General features: G+C 38.6%; 2 protein-coding genes across 5 annotated transcripts in view; one reads left to right on the forward strand and one right to left on the reverse strand.

Annotated features, from left to right (window-relative positions):
• Positions 1-9,763, forward strand: part of LOC109484220 (lysosomal amino acid transporter 1-like) — a 29,531-nt gene extending 19,768 nt beyond the window's left edge. Inside the window, exons 8-12 of one of the 4 annotated variants that reach the window (XM_019787476.1) lie at positions 659-871; positions 1,945-1,995; positions 2,982-3,125; positions 3,724-3,873; positions 8,295-9,763. In XM_019787476.1, the coding sequence (XP_019643035.1) occupies positions 659-871; positions 1,945-1,995; positions 2,982-3,125; positions 3,724-3,873; positions 8,295-8,552 (816 nt within the window). In that variant the 3' untranslated portion in view covers positions 8,553-9,763. The remainder of the gene's footprint in view (positions 1-658; positions 872-1,944; positions 1,996-2,981; positions 3,126-3,723; positions 3,874-8,294) is intronic. The other 3 variants (XM_019787477.1, XM_019787478.1, XM_019787479.1) reach the window with 3 other exon arrangements.
• LOC109484219 (chloride transport protein 6-like) lies at positions 7,645-21,837 on the reverse strand. Its single transcript, XM_019787475.1, is given in 24 exon segments — positions 7,645-7,740; positions 9,782-9,907; positions 10,603-10,710; positions 11,186-11,333; positions 11,802-11,965; positions 12,165-12,203; positions 12,205-12,361; positions 12,718-12,824; positions 13,193-13,352; positions 13,797-13,950; positions 14,447-14,673; positions 15,129-15,295; positions 15,626-15,766; positions 16,077-16,162; positions 16,433-16,479; positions 17,295-17,353; positions 17,946-18,013; positions 18,324-18,450; positions 18,831-18,937; positions 19,447-19,513; positions 19,756-19,821; positions 20,072-20,137; positions 21,588-21,647; positions 21,759-21,837. Coding segments are annotated over 24 exon segments (2,604 nt in total). The 5' UTR covers positions 21,831-21,837; the 3' UTR covers positions 7,645-7,659.
• Positions 21,838-22,142: the final 305 nt, after the last annotated feature.

The following is a 22,142-nucleotide window of genomic DNA, read 5'->3' on the forward strand; positions in this document are numbered from 1 at the left end:
TTTAACTATTTCAGTCCTGTATTTTATAATTTTTTTCACAAATTTTCATCTGTACTGAACTAGAGTAAGTGCAGATGTTGTGTATCAATTATGAGACACTCAATACATATTAAATACACGTACCTATTGAGTCATACTCCGTGGGTGGGTATAATTGTCTGAAGTTAATACTTATTACGCTATTTTGAATATTAATAACATGTTGTTTTCTCCGTTACCTACTGACATTTATCATAGTTGTACCACCCTGTTGTAAAAGTAGATTGGTCAAACCAGTAACTCAGTAATAAACCAGTCCAATATTTTAATTGAAATTTTCATATCCTATGAAAATAGTTACTACTGTAATCATTATGTCACTGCGGAAAATAAATTTTTCCAAGACTAGTTATGTACACTTTTTAAGAATCCAGATCTGTTCTAATTGATAGCATGCAGTACTTACTAGTACTGAATGTCAAAAACTTTAATTTGAACGTCACATAAGATCATATAGTGCTGGAAATAATTACAATTTTCTACAATTTTCTACAATTATATGATTGTGAAGCCTTTGTTGTTTTAGCTAGCCAAATTGTGTTACAACTTCACTTTTGGGTTGGACATTGTGTACAGGGGGATGTCTGGTGAAAGAAATGTCCTTGACAGCATTGATCAGTTATCCATCCAGATGTACATCAACAACCATCGGAGGGAGAAGAAGATGCCTGACGACATCGTGTCGCTCCTCCAGCATCCTGATGACCACGAGGCGTCGTTTGAGAAACACAGGGAAGACCAGGACCAAACATGGCTGCCCCTGACTAACATCACAGCTGAGGAGGAAGTCCCCATGTTGGACAATCAACACGCTATCTTGGACCTGGATCAGGTTCTTCTTCACCATATACAAAATTCCTTTTGTATTCATTCACACTGACTATCCTCATTTACACTGGTCCTGTCACTGGTACTGAATATACATGTACATTCACACTGACTATCCTCCTAGTGACTTCACACTGGTCCTGTCCCTGGTGCTGAACTTACATTCACACTATCCTTCTATTCACTTCACACTGGTCCTGTCCCTGAACTTACATTCACACTGACTATCCTCCTAGTGACTTCACACTGGTCCTGTCCCTGAACTTACATTCACACTGACTATCCTCCTAGTGACTTCACACTGGTCCTGTCCCTGTCCTGAACTTCCATTCACACTGACTATCCTACTAGTGACTTCACACTGGTCCTGTCCCTGGTGCTGAACTTCCATTCACACTGACTATCCTCCTAGTGACTTCACACTGGTCCTGTCCCTGGTGCTGAACTTACATTCACACTGACTATCCTTCTAGTGACTTCACACTGGTCCTGTCCCTGGTGCTGAACTTCCATTCACACTGACTATCCTCCTAGTGACTTCACACTGGTCCTGTCCGTGGTGCTGAATATACATTCACACTGACTATCCTCCTAGTGACTTCACACTGGTCCTGTCCCTGAACTTCCATTCACACTGACTATCCTTCTAGTGACTTCACACTGGTCCTGTCCCTGGTGCTGAACTTCCATTCACACTGACTATCCTCCTAGTGACTTCACACTGGTCCTGTCCCTGGTGCTGAACTTCCATTCACACTGACTATCCTTCTAGTGACTTCACACTGGTCCTGTCCCTGGTGCTGAACTTCCATTCACACTGACTATCCTCCTAGTGACTATACACTGGTCCTGTCCCTCGTCCTGAATATACATTCACACTGATCTTCCTCCTAGTGACTTCACTCTTGTTCAATGGTCATTCAATTCTGCCTAGGAGACTGCATTACCCCACACTTGTGTATTCTTGCTTGCAATACCAAATACATGTATTTCTGCTTGCAATATCAAATGACTGCACCGCTGATGTTTGTTCAAAATGGTCACAAATTAAATGCAATTTTTATATTTTTGTCACAGCCCAACATTGCAGAAACAGTGGAAAATGACCCCATAAGATTTGAAGAAAAGGTAAGATTCAATGTTACTTCACTTACAATGTACCTTTTCATCAACATTATAATTCCTTATGACAGGGAAAACCTACAGTTCCGTAGAAAATCAACACTGAGTCTTATAATCATCATAATTGTATTGCTGTGTTGAAAGTTTGGAATAGTATGTACATGTAAGTGGAGCTTGCCAATCTCTCTGTTGATTGGGATTTACATGCATCTTCTGTGCACAAGATACTAATAGTTACTGTCTGTGGTGATTCTGGTACCCTCCATAGTCTGCATATTACATGATTGTTGAAATATTATACATAGAAAAATTGTTATGATTATGTTACTAGGTACCAAGAGGCACTGAAGCATAGTAATTTCAGTTTTCTTCTTTCTCTCCCCAGCGTCACCGTTCTGTAGCTAACTCCTATACTTTTATCATTTAGTCGCCATGCTAATTTTGCAATGAATAATTATAAGTCTGAAGCATTTAGATTTAGTTGTGTTTGACTTACATACAATAGTACACTCACACAGTCAGCATACTTTAACATATGATATGTCAAGACATTTTAGAACCTGTTTGTTGCACATGTATATGCTGGTGCCATCTCTAATTGCTTGTGACAGTATTGCATTCACTCACAGTTGCATCTGCATGGCACTTTTCCATGGGCAAGCAAAGTTTCAACTAAAATACTTTTACATTCAAGAGGTGTTAGATGATTTTTGAATACAGTTGTTTATCAGAAAATGCTGGTTGAAACACAGTGTGTTCTGTTGTAGTGCAATTTTTAGTTTTGCCAAAGATTGAAGTTAAAGAAGAGAAAGATCGTTTCAAAATCACTTGTAACAAACCTTGCATATCAAACTTTTCCTGCCCTTGTGTCCAAATTAATCATTTTAACACCATCAGCATTGGGTGTGATAACCAAATAACCATTTCTATTCTAACACCACTTGCATGCTTGCACACACTACATAACGGAAAAACCCTGACCGCTACGCTAGTTTGTGGCCCCGTTTCTTGGCGCCATGAATCCAGCGGATAAAGAAGAATTCTACGACTCGGTTGCGAAGGACCCCAAAGCGTTCTTGTGCGCGTACATGAAGATGCGGGACTTCCTGAAACCCGTAGAGTTTGATCCGAAGCAGGTAGCTTGACGGTGGCGGCATGGTGAAGGGGTTCCTTTTGGTTCTAACATGTCTTGGTGATGGGGCAAAATTCATGTAACATTAATGTTTCTGGCTGTTATGGACGATAAGTCAAAGGGACCACGTATTACTGAACACAATGTAGATGAACACGTACATGAACACACAGAATATTTCTATCAATTCAGGATCAGGATACACATTTTATACATTATACAGTCAATTACACTATCTTTTGCACTAGACTAAAGTCTATTATAATTTTCAAGGTGCTATTGTGTTCAAAAGTGCAAACATATAATCTTTACCTGTTTGAACACTATAGCAGCTTGATTTGTGAATATGCCAAACTGACAAAACAATATACTGTAAAAAAGTTACTTGTACTAGTACCCTCAAGTTGCCATTTTCAAATGATAATATATCCTACTTTTCTGAGTAACAAATTTCGTAAACTAGGGTGACTGTCATATACATGTAACTTATGAATATTCCAGCATGGCTATTGCATTGCATGTTTTATACATCATAGGTTGAAATTTATGTCATGCAAGCTAAGTGCAATTTGTTTTCCAATGATGATGTTCAATTGTTTCAGTTTGGAGGACACAGTGACACCACAGACAATAACTCGGACGGTGCCACGCCGGAGAGTCAGGAGCCCCCCTCCCACCCCCCACGTGCCATCATTAAGGTGGAGACCATCTCTTCTTCTGACAGTGAATCACCTGATGACTCAGACCTGGAGGTAGGTGTTGAAACAAAAGTGTGGTTTATATTTTAGCGATTCTTACTGTAGGTTTCTTAAATTTTCTAGAAGTGCCAGCCAAAGCAGGGGATCTTTTATAAAACAAGGAAAAAGAGATGTTTTTTCTTAGATGTGTTTGAGTATGTCAATTTGGGTCATTGAGCCTGAAATAAACAACAAACGTAAAACGTATTGAAAAACTTATAAGAAGGCATTTTAAAATCATGTTTGTCATTCTTGTCCTAATATAACTCTTGTGGTTTGTCTAATGCTTCAAAGGCTGTGTCTCAGACAAGTGTTTCTAGCAGTTTTGCTAACATTGAAGTTTTCTGCATTTTTACTCTGGAGAAATTGCAGCCTGTATTTTGAGCTCTGATATACATGTTGGAGTGTCTGTCTGCACTTACACACACACACACACATGCATACATGTAACTTTTCTATCCTCCCTCCCTTCATGCTGCTTGTGTTTGTGCGCTGAAGAGTGTCAGGAGTTGGGAAATTGAGGACAGTGAGGTAGGCTTGTTGTATCCTGTAAACCCTGCCCTGGATGTAATAGTACCAGGGAGCCAGGTATTTCTGGGCTCTGTGAACCCAGAACAAGATGATGATGAGGGATCAGGTTTGAGCAGGGCTGAGTCAGCTGCCCAATCCCATGACTTTGAGGTTGGTCCCTTTTTGCCAACTCTTCCAGTGCAGAGCAAGTTGATGTAATCTTATGGTAATAACATGTGTTTAGGTGTTGGAGGGGTTCGTCACTCCCAGGCTCATTGATTTTTAAAGATTGGAGACTTGAACAATTGCAAGTACACGTTTTAGCTAGCTTTCTGTACAATGTCCTTGGTTTTAGCAAGGTGATGAAAGCTTCTTGGTTTTAGAGATCAGAAACTTTAAGTCAACACCAAGGCATAGATTTGTACAGTTGAGTCATTTAGCTAGAAAATAACCCTCAAATTCTTAACCAAGCCCTGCATACATGTATGTGTTTTTTTCTGTTTGTCTGCTTTGTTGTATTAATAACAAATCTTTCTGTACTTTGAATTAATGCTTTCCATGGATTGAACTTCCGAGTAAGTGTTCTCAGGATATATAGTTTACACACTCGATTGGACACTATTGTAAAGGGCTTTGTATCTACATAATGCAAGGTTGTGAAATTCACGTCTAGTGCCAGTGGTAGCTTTTTCCTTTGCTCTTATTTCTGGTGATGTGTTTGCATGTCCTATCGCTGTGTAGCTTTTTCTGTGCCCAAGAGCTGACTGCACAGCTCAAGTCCCAGGCACGATCACTTCTGTCCAAAATAGAATGATTTTCAACATGTGTGTAGTTACATTTCTAGTTGATATATGACAGTGCACTATATATATATAATAAAGTGTGCTGCACTAACTAAATATGATGCAACTGTATCTACTGTATAGAGAATTAGAGAAGATTTAAAACATAGCAAAATTTTAGTTATCAGCAACATGTATTCTTGTACATATACATAACAATATTGACACATTCTGTCATGTCTGTAAGTCCATACAGTAGGCATGGGACGTAAACATTAAATCACCATTCATTCATACTCGCAATGTCATTTAAACATTAGATCTACAGTAAGATGAGAAAAACATTTTAAAAACTATATACAGAAGTGTCTCAATGTTGCAATCATGTAACAGTTTTCTCTACACTCTAACTTTGGCAAGTACATATGAGGCTGGCAAAAGAGAAGAAAGTAGCAGCAAATAATATTATCATAAAAATATGATAAATATCCGTTCTAATAATCAGAGCCTTTTCAAACCTTTAGAATCTTTTTTGTCTTTAGTGACAAATCATTACAAAGTTAGTTATGACGAATGATTAAGATTACCGCTGTTTTTTCTTCTGTACTTATACTATGCTAACCTTGGATTTCACTGTCGGTTGCAAGCTACAGGTATGTATAAAATATCTATCAATACTAAAAGTCTGTGGAAGGTATGAAAATTAGGATAAACATTCAGGAGTTGCCAATACCAAAATATAACATTTTCTAAATAATCTGGAAGACTTATACATGGAGTACATAAAATCTAACAGGGTTGTCATAAAAAAATCAACACTTCTTATAACACATTGTTTAAAAATTAAGCAGTCTAAATACAATTGACTATCCAGTTTTGTTTACGATTGTGACTATTACATGTAGCATGTAGAAATTCTATCACACATTGCACAAATTCTGACAAAACAATACCATTACTCTACATACATGTTCATGTATACATACACTAACACTTCTCAGACCATCATACAAAATTCACCATTTGCTGCACATAATCAGTAGTTCCCTGGGATCCCTTACAATCCTAGATTGCACTTTTCTTCATCAGACAAAAACAAACACTGAGCTCACATGAATTTTTACACCATGTACAATTATAAGCAACAGACAATAAGTATTACATTTCGTTGTATACTAAATAAAACATTCAATTTGCCTAAGCCAGATAGAACTGTTCTCAATCCACATGACTGGTTGTCTGCAAGTTAACCACTGATTTTAGTCAATGTAGGATTTTGTCAGTTTCCCCTATTTATATGTTACACTCTATATAATGTAGGTGGTTGAGGTCCAAATGTCATGAATAAGCCCATTCATAAATTAACAACATAATTTGGAACAGGTTGATTATTTGCCATAACAGTGATTTTAAAATCTTACAATGCATCATCTGTTCAAGGCTTCTGATTTCACTGACATTTGATATTGCAAAAAGGCATTTAGTACTAACTTTCAACATAGGACACAAATGTCAATGTACAATGTCATGTTTGAGTTAAGCACTGTGCAATACATGTACCAGGGCTGGTTACTCGGATGCTGGATTCAAAGAGGCACATTTTGTGGCATACATTAGTACATGGCAGTACAACAAATTTACGAGCTACTGACTACACCACAATGAAGTACATTGGCCAAACTATTTTTGAATCAGTATCAATCAGAAAATATTTAGCGTATAGTGCTTGTGTGCTGCATGGCGTGTCATGAATTCCACATGATATCTAGGTATAATGATTGTTATGATCATAACAATCTCCTACTATGTAATTTGATAGCAATGCTGCATGGCATCCCATTTTAAGTGTGATCAAGTACATGTAGTTTGTTGTAGGTAGCACTGGTACAGTTTATATAATAACTTACAATCATCAGATCATACCAATTCAACTTCCTGGATTTGAAAAAAAAATTCTACATGTCAACATATGGAGGGAAAGTATGCACCTTGGTGCACCAAGTTTCACAGAGTGAGTAAAGGCATAGTCTTTTTTTTTTCGTCTCTTGCTAAAAAAACCTTAAAAGGATCCAAAGAAATGGATTGGTCTGACCTTAATTGTATGCAACATGAATGTGCAAGAATCTACCAACAACACTGATTAAAATATTTAATATCTAAGGCCCCTTTCAACTAGATGGCAATTGCTGAGCTACCGTTGATGAGCAACCAAAATTGGTTATATGACGCATGATGCAAAAGATATGATTTAAAACATACAAAAAACAAAAAAGGTTTTAACAAATTGATATCTACGAAGGTCAATGACCAATCTTTTAAATTTTTGGGTCACTCATCGGTTGCTTAACAATTGCAGCCTCTATTTACAGGGCTCGAAATACTGGGTACATGTGCTCCTTAGTGCAGTTAAAATTGATACCCAAAAAGGTATTTCGAGACCTGACTTAAAAGGGGGTGTAAGTAATACTCCTGAGGGTGTGAACAGTCATTTTTCCCCAAACCTGTTTCATCAGGCCAGGTGCTGGCTGTCCTTCAGTTTCTGCTTGAGGTTTTCTGTGGTTAGGTTGTGTCTGGTCACAATGCCTACGATCTGAAAACACAGTCAACAAATTAAATAATAGGGAGTTAGACAATTAGTGGCAAGGTGGCCTGTAGCTAGGATGGTTGAGTAACCAGAGAATCAAAAGGTTCTGGGATCGAATCCCGAGGCCCTGGCAGGTCACACAATGTTGTGCATTTCGAAATTAAAGCAATTTCCTCACTTGGTTGGGAATGTCCTCTTAGATGGGAGGTACTTTCTCCAAGCAGACATTTTTTGGAGGCTGCAAAGACATTATCAAATTGGCCAGGCAGAATCCATTTGCCAGACAGTTACCGGTACCATTTTACCCAAGGTCAATATTAATGGATACAGCCTGACCAATTTGATACTGTCTTGCCAATTTGATACTGTCTTTGCAGCCACCAAAAGATCTGCTTGGAGACTACACTTAATCATCTCTCTGTTAAAATAGCTTTTGGATTAAATTTTATAGTTTAAGTATTGAAAGTCTATCAGTATTTAACAGAACAGTGGCCAATCACAATGGTTAGGATACCGATATATGATATTAAGGAAAAAAAACACTTTATTTATTTCTGCAGTGGGATTTTGAAGGAGTTACAGATGAGGGGACTTGGGAGGTGGGACGATCGCAGAGAACAACCGAAGTAGAAACTGACGCATTCATCCCTCCAGACACTACCTTGGAGCCAAACCTTTTGGACAAGGATGACTACTGGTTTGAGGATGAACTTAAGAAGGACATGCAGGGGACTCAGGAGGAGGACTTGTTAAGACATTTGCAGCAGGAGCTGGACAGAAGTGTCAAAGATGCAGAGAGGCTCTTAAAGAAGTCGTAGTGGTGCCTTAAGATTTAGATATGATACCAGAGAAACTTAAACTATACTGAGTAGTTTGTGCCCATGTCTTCTCAATTCAAAAGTTCTCATTAAAAGTCAGTAACATCAAACGTTGTCCAGAGAACTATTGTTGCCAAGTTGAAAATTATAGTTTTCACTATGAATAATGATTCATTGTAACAGTTGTTTTGCATAATTTCATTTAAGGACTTTCTAGATCATGACGTTTCTTATTATAATTATGCTTTTAAATCATGATGACCATTGCAATCTCAAATTTACTGCACTGAAGAAACTAAAGCTGATAAAACCAATAACTGCAATATTTCAGGCATATCCTGAAGACCAGTTTAACCTACACCATCAGAGGAGTGGTGTCTAAACTAAGATAAGAAGTGTTTGTAGGTCCTATTCAAGTAAATAGTCCTCCTTCTGTTTATAGATGCTTTCACTTTATAACAAACTTGATGTTATTTTTGGCTCACAGTTGCTTGAATTATGTTGTACATATTATCATCACTGTGACATTATTAATATGATGAGGTTTCGTGTTTACTTAATATAATTTTGTGAAGTTTATATGATGCAATACTGCACCTTTTCATTCCAGCAATATTCCACCAGCAATACTGACAGACAATGAACATTTTCAGCGTTTGTAAAGAAATGATTTGAAATGTATACTGAAGAATGAAGATGTTAATATAATACGTGTGTGCGTGTATTTAGGTAGTACAGTGAAATATTTAACGTTAAAGTTTAAGCCAAGGAGTTTATGCTGTATGCAATAGGCCTTACTGAAATAAACAGCAAGAAAAGTGTGAGACATTTTGTTCTTGTTCTGGAATTGCAAGTTAGTATAAAACTGCTTCTTCTGCCTTTTCCCTATTGAAGTAGCCAATTTATATTTATGGGGTTAGGCAGGAGGTTATGCAATACAAAAAAAACTAGAAAAGTAACCTTTGCAAAGCAAATGCATAATGTTTACCTTCACTTGTGCAAGCTTATCAAACTACTGGTCTGTTAATCATTACTCAAAGACAAATTGTAACGGTTACCCAACACCACAGGGTGTCTGCTACAGCACTAGTTAACATGGGGACAGATGTATGGTCCAGGTCATTGACCTTATTTATTTGCAGAAGAAGAGGAGGAAGAAACTGAGCAAAAAAAAGGTAAACATAGTAAACTTTGCAACTTAAATGTTGCTAATGTGTTGTGTTTCTCACCTCTCCCATGTCATTGGTGACAGGCAGGTGTCTGAGGCCCATGGTGCGGAAGAGTTTGAACACCTGGGGGACAGGTGTGTTAGGAGACACTGTGTAGGGACAGGGGTTCATGTACGGGGTCACATCCTGGAAAATAAAAACAAAAACACATCATTATAATATTGCAGTCTGGTTTCAATTGTTTATAGGTGTAGGCAAACCTTAGCCTGGGTACCATCCCCAGTAGTATATTCGCAAACTCTATAACCAGTTATAGAGTTTGCGAATATACTACTGGGGATGGTACCCAGGCTAGGCAAACCTTGTATGTACTGTACAATCATGTACATGGACAAAGGTTATTGTTAGAAGACTTTATTGGGGGCAAGGGTCTGTGTAACATCACATACTGTAAATAACTTTATATTTGCATATTCGCAGGTTTCGCAGTCACTTCTGTACCGCGAATTTATCATTACCACAAACAAATTTCATCTGCACCTGCCACCAATACGAACATACACTGTCTAATACTCTAGTTCTGCAAACATGTCCATTTTCTCAGAACGCGAAAGTGATTTTGAGTTTACTGATTTAGTGATAATGAAAAAAACAACTCAAACTCAGCAGCACATCATTACAGATTGGTCTGTAAGTCCTCAATGATCAAGAAGCATTAAAAAAAATTCTTTTTTGGAGTTATGTGTTAATGCATCTCATAACCTACATGCACAGTAAAGTCAGTTCTGACTTATGCAAGAGTCTGGTTCTAGGGAAAACATAACTAGGGAAAAACCATTATCATTCTGGGGTGGAGCTGAGTGAGGCAATTAGGGACTAACCATGATCATCCTGGGGTGGAGTTGAGTGAGGTCTACATCATGAATGTCCAGCCAACGAGGGTAATCTTCTGTTAGCTCCTCATATGTCAATGTTGGCTGGCAAGAACTCTGAAAAAAAAAACAGACATCATTTGAGCACATTATTTATAGGCTATGACTTTTACTTGATTGAAAAGGAGTTACTGACTTGCTGGCCAGAACTCTGCTGCAATACAGTCACTGTAATAGTCACATTATGATACTTAAATTTCTTGCCAAATCGAATGTCTTATACACAGGTTAAAAGGTAATGAGACTCAAACTGGCATAACCATCATTGGTTTGGATATGCCTGGTATCTGTCCATTTCTATAGTCAGCCATAATAAGACTAAAAGAACCTAATAGATGCAATTACATGACAACAACATCAAAAGAAGTACAGAAATATGGGATGGTTGTTTAGAAGTAAGTGGTATTCTCTACATAGATCAGGAATGGACTTTTATGATATGTAGGCTTTTAAAATGGATAGATACATGATTTCCCCAACATGTAATACTAATAGAGAGTTAAAAGATCAAGAAAGATAGAAGAGTGCCTACGGGTGTGTTTTCTGCGTAACAGACTCCCCTGGACAGGAGACTGATGAGCTGATGTCTGAGGATGAGCCCGTGGAAGGTCAGAGGTTTGAACTTCTCCCCAAACCCGTGGTCCTCTGCTGTAGGGCTCAGCCCGCGGTATAACTCAACACTGCAGAATAACAGAAGGGTTACGCAATCAAAGATGAGGATACCTCTAATGTTTACTTTGTCTTAAACCAACTTCTTCCATTCTGTAATGTAGCAATCTCATTTTTGTGCATGACGATTATGATTATGATTATGATTTATACTTAAATGTGTATGTCAGCTTGAGAAACATAGCAAAAAGAAAAATTTCTTTAATGATTTCTTTACATTGTAATCAATGCAGTTATTTGCAGATTAGTTCCTGCTGCCCGTGTGGTTATTGATGAATTTCATCACTAATTGATTTGTTTTGATAAGTTAATATTAACTTGCTGGTTAACTTGCTAGTCATGAGTTAAGTCAATATCCTTTTCAGCATTCCTGCTGTTCATGTGATTATTGACAAATTTCATCACTAATAAGTTGCACTGGTGAGTCATTATTAACTTGCTGGTTACCTGCTATAAGTTACTATCAACTCGCTGGTTACCTGCTGGTCATGAGAGTGAAGTTGATGTCCTCCTCAGCGTTCCTGCTGTCCATACTCCCACTGCGGGATCTCTGCTCCTGATCCTCCAGGATCTTTATCTCAGCTGACCGTCGGGACATGATCCGACGCATCTGCTCATTCGCTCGCGTCAGGCTGTTCTCGTTCTGGGTAAGATTTGTCAGAAAATAAGACAAGGCCTTTACTGTGTTACTTGTGTACTCACACAGTGTAGTGCAGCTTCCTTGAGAGTTTTTGTTATTTGCTCATGCCACAATTTGTTAAGTACATTTGAACTGCAGAAGAACAATTATTTCCCTATGATTAGCCTTGTATTTTTAATCCGAACTAAAGAAGACCACTCACCCTGAACTTGATGTTGTTGCTGACCATGGTGTTGGCCTTTGGCGCGCGCCCGTCTCTCCACCATGCTGTCGTGGTTCTCGGTGACGACGGGGTAGGCGTGGTGGCGCGTGGTGCGCAGGATACTGACCAGGGACTGGATGCGCGTGTGCGGGTAGATGTACGACAGAGACGTCTCCATGATGTCTGACGCGCATAATCTGAAAAGAACAGGACATAAAATATGAATTCTTTAACAAGTTTACTTATGCAATTTGATTTGTTGCTTCTTGGATTTTTTTAGAAAACATTTGAACTGAAAGGAAAAAAAATGCCATGATAGCCCCAAATGTTACAATAGGAGCTATTACACAACAAACCACTACACTGTTGGATGAAAAAACAGTAACAACTAGGAAGACAAGGATCTTTCTTCAATTGTCCCTGTCCTTGGTGCTGAAATGCATGTACACCACAGTTGTTCTACATGTTGTGACCTTCAATGGAAAATAAAAGAAATGCTGGCTATATCATCATTATAATACATCTTGACATAAGGCTGAGATAGTTTCCCTACCTGTCCATGCCATGAGGTGGGTGCCACTCTAACAGAGGAACTCCCTTCAGCTCTATATGGATGTCATACAGGCCATGGTTGAACAAGTCACCTGTAAACTTGGCCACCTGGGAAAAGACAGAGGCTACCTTCGCTTGAAATGATATTTTTTAATGTTTTGCTTGGAATGATATTTTCTTTTTGGTCTAAGATGACAGTCTATACCACTTCATGCATGTACATGCACGCATGTGGAAATAAATTGAGAATCACAGACATGGATACATATACATGTATGTATAACTTGCAGTTTTGCAACCTAAAAAGTTCACAGTACTAGAATAATTTTTATTTATTATTAGGTAGCCAATCTTGTAGTTCTTGTTGTCATCTCCCATAATTATATGACCATATGCCTCGAGTATTTGCAGTGACAGATTTTATGAGTTGCAGATCACGATGAAATTTATGAAAACTTGCGACGTGTCACACATACCATAAGCACGATCATGATGGGCAGTCCATAGCTGATCTCATTGGTGGATTCTATCAGGATGACTGTGAGGCTTATTGTCATGCGAACCACTCCACCAAGGAACGCGGCCGCTCCAATCAGAGAGAAGGTTCCAGAATAAATATGCTCGAACCCTGGAAGCCTGGAACCGTAGCAAACATTTCAGTTAGTTAGAATAACCTTTATTGTACATACATTGGGTTTAATACAGGTCATCACAAAAGAGCAGTGTATCACTCTGTAATACAGACTATATATATATGTACATGTACATGTACATGTGCATGTCACACTCTATGATACATCTATCTATGTCATATCTGGACCATGATAATTAACATTCGATATGGTGTTCTGGACCACGTCCAAGTTATCACGCATCTAACAGTTATCACACAAAACTAAACTTCATACTTCCAAAAGTTCCATAGAATAAATTGAATGTCATACAGTCTATAAAGATGTTAGAATAGACATCTTTTGCATTGCTTACTGGTTATAAACAAGTATAAGGACGCATTGTCTACAAAGAGCCTGCTACATCCATTTTACATCAGGCCACAACCAAGCACATAAAAGACTTTACATTTTGAGAAGGTTTCCTACGAATCGCCCGTACGCTGCACCACAGAGTAGGGAGGGCACAAACAGCCCTGAGGGAACGGAGGTTCCGTATGTCCAACACGACAGACAGAAGAACAGCAGGAAGAAAATCCCCAGGGACTGTAGGCTGAATGTAGCTGCAAGTCAAACAAGAAATTATCAGACTACAATATACCTAAAAACACCAAAAGTATGTAGCTTATGCATCTGTATAGCTGTATATATATACCCACTCAGCTTGCCTTGTATCATGAACCTGGGTAAAAAAAAATTTGAGCTGGCTAGAGCCCTGGTTACAGGTACATATACTTTGAAATCTTACAATCAAATCTTAGTTACACTGCACTGATGCCTTTATGGTAAGGTTGATTTTGCAGGGAATGAAAATATTGAGAGATCATTCCAAATGTTTATTTTTAAACATTTTAAACCATTTTACAGGTGGTAAGCCATCAGCAGTAGGCGTCCTTCCATCTCAAAAGAATTCCACTCACACTTATAGACATGTACCCGGCCTCGTTTTGCTTGCTGCTCATGCATGCAGCCAGAAAATTACCTAATTTCATGCATCCCCACGAGAGCAGGTGAATACAGAAACAACAGAAGGTATCGCCTGCATGAAAATCATCTCACCTTCTTGATGGAAGAGTTGTCTGATGGAGGTTTCCTGTGTGTTGAAGAACAGAGTGGCCATGTCGTTGTAGGTGCCGTTGGGACAGAAGAAATACTGGACTGTCTGCTCCACCGGGCTGGTCACGTTGATCACGATGGGCGCGACCTCTTTGCACTCTCCCAAGGTCATGGCTGCCGTGAACGCCACGATGGTGGTTACCATGGTAACTAGGAGAACCTCCAGAACCCTGGGACATACAACGGGTAAACAAGTTTGTTAATAAATTGAAAATACATGAACCTTAATAAGTAACAATTGTTTGAGAATACTACTTACCCTCAATACATTGTATCTTAAGATCGCCATAGAGCAGCAAAACTAGTCCGAATAAGGCAATCTTCATGATACACATACTGCTTCACATTAGCACATTTCTACCAGTATTCCATACTTTGAGTACTTAAAACTGCAGAAACAATCCCCAAGATGAGTCCTTTATTTTATGGGTGGTACCCTAAAAAGTCAGTGGTCCTTCCAGTAACCATTTTGGATATTTTTGCTCCATGAGGGTCAATGGCAATATACAACAATGCATAGAAAGGCAGTGCAAGTTAACAATATAATGGTGACGAGAGGAACAAGACTAGTGAATATTCTATGAACTGCTAGTATATACGCCTTGATATAACAGTAACACTATACCTGATGGCAGGATGTCTGTTGTGGACATGCTTCATGCGATGTTTGGTCAGTCTGGTGTTGATGGCATTAAACAGAGCTCCCAGCAGTCCCCCCACTATCCCCATCACTATAAACACAAACAGGTCCAGTACTGTCCACAACTGGCACCCTCGCTCTCCTTCTGGACACTGGTCATAAACAAAAACAAAAACACAAACATCTAGTTAACAGCAGTAAACAATGTCCCAAAGCACTGGACTAGAAAACAGAAAATGCAAAACATACACATCATAATCAATATACATAGCATTGATAATGCCATTTCAAAAGATTATCATGTGTATGTTTTCACATTTAACTTCAAGAGATCAAAGAAAATACACACCATCAACTACAATGTACCTATTGCCAAATATAAACCATTAAATACTGTACCTTAACAGTACTTAGTCTACATGTATATACATTTCTATTGTGTAAGACCAGTATTTTACAATACACACAGTATTTATGAGTACCTTGAACTGTCCGAATGTGAGGAGGCCTGGCTGGTAGAAGCTGCCCCAGGCACTGGAGTCAGCATCAGGGTTCTCTCCCTCAATACGAGTCCCAGACAGGAAGAAGTTTAGGGTGAAGGCTGCTGTCATGGAGCATAGGAACTGCAGGGGGAAAACGTAATTTGTACAATCATATACTAATAGGTTTTCCAATAATAGTGTGCACAGTTGAAGAATACAAAAAAGTATTTAGAGCTCCATGCATTATGGTATACCAAGAAGACTGGAATACCAAACAGGTACTGCAGATATTTTCATTGCAAACAGTTCAAAGCTCATAGGTTTTAGAACTTTTACATCATACACTGAAGTTCAAATTATATCATTAGCTTCTTTAGATCTCAAAAAATCATTGCCTACTGTATTACACCTACAGCAACTTATTGATGTACATCAATCAATCATCACTTACAGTTCTCCAGGTCAGCATCTGGTTCCAGAAAGAGGAACCTTCCTCCAGACTAAACAACACTCCTCCTATAGGAGCTCCAAACGCAGCTGGAGAGAGGACAAATACCCTGTCTCTTATCATGGAAAAACCAAGGATTCATATGGGAGGACTTACAGTAAGCTTTTGCATTTAGCTTTTGCAGATATTTTTATTTTCCTGATATGGAAGTGTGAAAAATATTGTATTGACCTTATAATGAGGAGTTGACATGCACATGCATTGTTTTTTTTTTATCAGGAGGAAAGTGTGAAATTGTATTATTGTATTCAACATATGAGAGGTTGTCATGTGCACACATGTACATAAGACATCCCTACCTGCCACACCTGCTGCTGCACCACTGGAAGCAAAGTCTCGCTTGTCCCTGGAAATATACAGAGAAAGGGCATTGTTACAATATCTTAGACATACAGCCAGAGGTTTTGTGATAGTCTTATATAAAAGTCACACAATTCACTCCATGATTTCTCTATCAGTATGTATCCTGTTCAGAATCACACAACCAAACAACAAAAAATAAACAAATAACTTGTTACTATGTTGCAGATATAAATTTATCTACTATTACTCATTCCTTGAAACACTTGTAAATATTGCAAAACAATTTTCATGCAATGTAAAAACTTTCAAAAATTATCAAATACCGGGTAAAAACTGCAATGCAATGACACTAACTCTATCAGAACATTTCAATGAAGAAAAAAAATCATCACTCTCAAAACATCACACAAGTAACCGCACAAGCCAACTATACCGTTGTTGAAGTCCCAACTTTCTCCATATTCGCTGATCACCGAGGAAAAAGAATAAAAACTTCCTTCTGTTAATTACATCATTTAAAAGCTTCCAGTCGTAACATTTAACCTTCTGCCTGCTGTGGTGGTCTTTGATACCAAATTTATGGTCACAGGGTTAGGCAGTAGGCAGAAGGTTAAAGTTGTCCTTGGGCCACACCAATTTGATTTGTTGGTTCTCGGTGAAAAAGAAATAAAGTAAAAAAACATCATGAAAGCAGCCTGTACCTTGGTGGCAACAGTTTCAGGCAGGGAATATAGTCAGATTCAAGTTTTCCTCCCTGTCTTCAGTTTTGCTAAATTTGTACTTAAAAAATGTGTGATAACCAAGGAATTAAATTGGTGTGGCTTTGTTTTACATTCTCAGTTTCAGGAACAGACTTACCGGTCAGATCTAAAGTAAGGGAAGTCAAACTTTATCTTCTTGAAAGTAAAGCTCTGGAACTACAACACAAAACAAGAAAACAGACTTTAGGCAAGATGGAAATGTCTTTAAAAAATAAAAGAAGAAGGAACAATTACAATGACATTGGAATAGTCAATTCTAAGGTGGAAAAATTCTACTTCAGCAGTATATCAGTACTACACATAAGTAAAATTTCTCTTTATAACTGAAAGGTACATTAAGTATTCAAAGTGATACGTCGGTGAAGGTTAGACGACCAGGTAATAAGATATGCCAAAAACAGTTGCTCAAGCAACTGGCTAATGATTTTGGAAACAGTCAGACGTTTCAGCTAGCAAGCCATATCAATCAATATCTATCAGCATATCAATCAATAGTTTGTGTTTGTAAACCTGCTTTTCTGAGAATTCCCCAGTTTCAATGACGAAAGGTAGTGGTTGCTAGCTGAAACGTCTGACCGTTTCCAAAATCATCTCCAGTTGCTCGAGTAACTGTTTTTGTATATTCAAACTGATATTAGTCTATAGTACAAATTCAAACCCCATTGGTGTTATACAAGTGCCTGCTGTTATACAAGTGGCAGTTGTAAAAGCTACATTTCTGTGTTTTTAATGGTTAGAATCCTCTCACCTGTGGAACACCTGCACCTATAACTGCCCCACTGTGGATCATGGGTCCTTCCTTTCCTACCAACAAACCTGGGCAAAAAGTATGAACTACATCTTACAACAAGACAAACTAGATAGAACTTAGACTCCATGAGATATAATTTTCAGTTTACCTTGGGTCCATGCATTGAAAACAGTGTGAGTTTTAGATTATAGGTCTAGAGTCTAGACTAATAACTTGTTTTCATTAATTGAACATGACAACCTAGGATTCAAACTCCAGAGCTACATGTATAGACACACAGTCTAACCACTGGACTATGCACACCGTTTGCTACTGACCTACATGTACATTTGTAAAGTGCAGCCTACTGGATCACTCATTTTGGTAAGCCCTTACCTCCGGCTACACTGAAGAGTACTCCTACAGCCTTACACACCAGTGTGAAGAGTCTCACTACTCTGGGCACCTTCACACCATTCAGGTAACATTTCACCTCAGGAATACCTGAACCTGCTGCCAGGGGCTGTACAGAACAAAAGCCCAACATGTAGAGCATTTAATCATTTGTACTGTGTTGCAAATGTAGTTATAGTCACAGCTATGATACATGAAGTTGATAGATGCCTTTACACCATTCAAGTAACACTTCACCTCAGGGATACCTGAACCAACTGCTTAATGGGCTAGAGTGGCAGTTTCTTTTCTGGGGGAGGGCCTTGTTGGGGGTGAGTTGTATCTGCAGACAGAGATGGAACGTTCTGTGCTACATCTCTTCCTCTAAACAAGACTCTGTTGGCTGCCAGGTCTTAAACTTCTCTCTGCTGCCTAACCTTGTAACCAATAGAAAATTGGTGACCAAACAGCTACTTCAGTGTGCTAAAAAGGTTATTAAAATCCACTGACCTCAGCTGCAGTGAAGAGCCCAGATATGAAAGTGAAGGTCAGGTTGAAGGCCAGGAGAACCAGGAGTGACAGAACCAGGTACCCCTTCACACTTAACAACTCTATACCTGCAAACAGATGGTTAAGGTAAAACACTCAAGAAAGGGTCAACATCATCATACAGTGACAAAACCAGGTATTACGTAACCCTTCACACACAACAACTCTATACCTGGATACAGATGGTTAAGGTGAAGCACTCCTTAAAAAAAGGGTCTAGTACCTGCATGAGTTAGCTTACAAATGTGCCCTGTGTGGCAGAGACTGCTATTCTTGTAGGGAATGTTCAGCCATAGCTGAAGCTGTAGGGATTTTTCACCATACAATTAAATTTTAAATACAATGTACACCCTAGTATCTTGATCACTATAATCTGTCAATGATGTGGGCCACCACTGCTGTCCACTCTTTCCTGTTCAGTGCTTCAGTCTTTTTGCTCCCTCCGAAGTGTATCCCATCTCCTGTAGGTCTCTCATAACTGTTTTCCACCATGTTATCTTAATAAATAAAAATAGAGCAACTCTATCTGCCACTAGGATAGATGAAAAACACACATGATACAATTTGCAAAGGATACAGTTTTTCACAATGCCAACTTTGAGACCCATAAGCTCCTTGATGACAACATCTATAAACAGTGCAACCTGCAGACAAAAGAAAAGTCCTGTTAGAACATAGTGCTGCTAGCTAGGTTACATGTACATTTTATTCTATGTAAGTACAATCATTAACGTTAATAATCAATAATTAGCTGAAAGATTACAAATTTAATCTGACTGGCATAATTGTAAATCCTTTGTTCAATTCTAGATTTGAATATGTGAATTAAATGAATACGTGAAGTTCCAGTCATTTATCTAGAACACTCTTGCAGTATGGTACTTACTAGCCCGGTAAAAATCCCTACAAATAACGTCACCACCCAACGGACAGCTTCATTTCTGCTACTTGTCTGTTGAAGAGAGGAAAAAAAAACAAACAGAAGATACATGTATATTCAATACAATAGATTGGAAATTTGCAATTGTATAAACCATTTCCATGCACAGTATATTATTATGTTTTTGAAAATTTACAAATATCTTGATCATAATAATTACCGTCAATGTCATTGAACAGATATGCTTCATGTTAAAATGAGCTAAAGTTTATACTGTATAATGTGTAACTGTTGTCAACAAAACTGTACTTATTGTCCTTACTCTTGAGTCTTGTTTCTCCAACATGTGGATGTATGGCTCATTGAAACAGCAGTCATAGTCCAGGCTCTGGGGAGAAAGTCAACATATAGCATTATTATAGTCATTCAAACACTTCCTAAAAACAGTTCCCTGTGTGTATGGTTGTGTATTATTCAAACTTCCCCTTAGACCTTAGTTCCTCTTCTCTCACTCACAAAATTAATGACTTGAATTTCAACCAGCACTACTTCAGATCTAGCATTTGTGGCAGGCTCTTTGTGGCCATTGTTATGCAGGTTGTCTTTACCATTTCTTGAAGGTTACGTGCAATGCAATGACAAATCTGGTAACCTCAAAATCATTAGCTGTACCATTGCATTTGTAATTGTAGATAGAGGGAAGTACAATTTTATGATTGTACTAAATGATAAAATTTCCTCCAACTTGGATGCCTGGTAACATTCTCCAACCATTATCAAGATATATCTGTTCGAATGAAAAAAATTCTGATAATCGAAAAATCTTTGTAATAAGCCAGTAAGGTGCCATACATTCTACACGTGTGCCAAAAAAACACAGCCATACTCTAAATAATTCATGAGGATGTATAGACAAAATTTGATTAGTCATGACACGTGTTACTGGTACATTATATTAGCCACACTACAGGGAATATAGTGCACGACAAACAGCCTTTTAAAATGTGGAGGCATTAGTACATAAAACTGATGAACCACCAGATACGAGACATTGGAAGAATCAGAGATAGCAGACTTCACCCCCTTACCAACCTTTGCAACCCTTCCAGTTAGAAAGACAACAACAGCTCAGTATATGTTGACAATGTTCTTTTGTGTATATTAGAAATCACATAAAAACATGCATAAACACACACAGATACAAGTGTTCCAAAACGAAATCCTAATTTTCAAATCAATGCATTGATCCAGCAAGTCTGGAACAAACACAACAGACACACCCCCTTGACCTAGTATTTGACAGCTGTCACGTTTATATGTCACGTGCAGAATACAACCTACAATTGTTTTCTCTGGCGTGAAAAATACAACAGTTTATTAGAAGAAATACACAACATTCGGACTACCGCACCGGCATACTAGTATTATGTAATAGATAGGAACAAACAAATGCGGAAGTCACGAGACTAGCTAGCAACACCCCCCTCCCTCTTTCCACACACGCACACACTGAAGACAACTGACGGCGTTTGCGGAATGATAACGTCAGGACGAGCGTGATTACGGCTCTGTTGTAGAGACCGAGAGTCATGAGACAGGAGCGGAATAATCACCAGTCCCAAACCACAACGTCACGGGACGTATAACGGTGCACATAATTATACGCGGTACCCATTCAAACGTCATATCGTACGAGGACAAATTATGAACAAACAACACTGTGCGCTGCATACGATTACTGCAGACTAGAACACTATTATCTTATAGAAGGAAATGCATTTATAATCCTACATGTATGCAATACGTAACTGCAAAATGAAAATCGGTATTTTTGTTACCTCGTAATCTTTCCTCGGCAGATGTTCCTCTTCCTCATGGGACCCTTCTCCCAAAAGGGTCTGCAAAAATAAGGCGGGAAAACACGATTAAAGCAAGCACGCGCCAGGAAATTGAGGTGGCAGATAGAAATAGACCTTGTGCGTGTCTTGAGGTGGATAAGAATGCCTTACCATTTCTTCAGGAGGCCTGGGCTCCTCGCCACGACGCCCGCAGCACCCAAAACACAACCGTGTGGCCGCCATGTTGGAATATAATAATCCCCCGTCATGCACTGGGGCGGACGGTGGGAACAGGTGGACTGGATACGGGACGGCTCTTTATGACGTGGTATGATTTTATTTCTCTAGTTATTCCGCACATTAATATTCATATATTATGCACTGCCTCGTGATTCTAGATGGACTGCTACTTGTGAAGTTGATCAAAATGTTATTGAATGCGTTTTCTACTTTTCATACTTTTAAGTTGCTAGTCCCGTAACTTCATACTTAATATAGCCGTGGACGACTCTGGTATTATCATGCAAAAAGGGTTACCAGAGTCGTCCACGGCTA

The sequence above is a fragment of the Branchiostoma belcheri genome, unplaced genomic scaffold (assembly GCF_001625305.1).
Source record: "Branchiostoma belcheri isolate BF01 breed outbred unplaced genomic scaffold, Haploidv18h27 scaffold69, whole genome shotgun sequence".
NCBI lineage: Eukaryota > Metazoa > Chordata > Leptocardii > Amphioxiformes > Branchiostomatidae > Branchiostoma > Branchiostoma belcheri.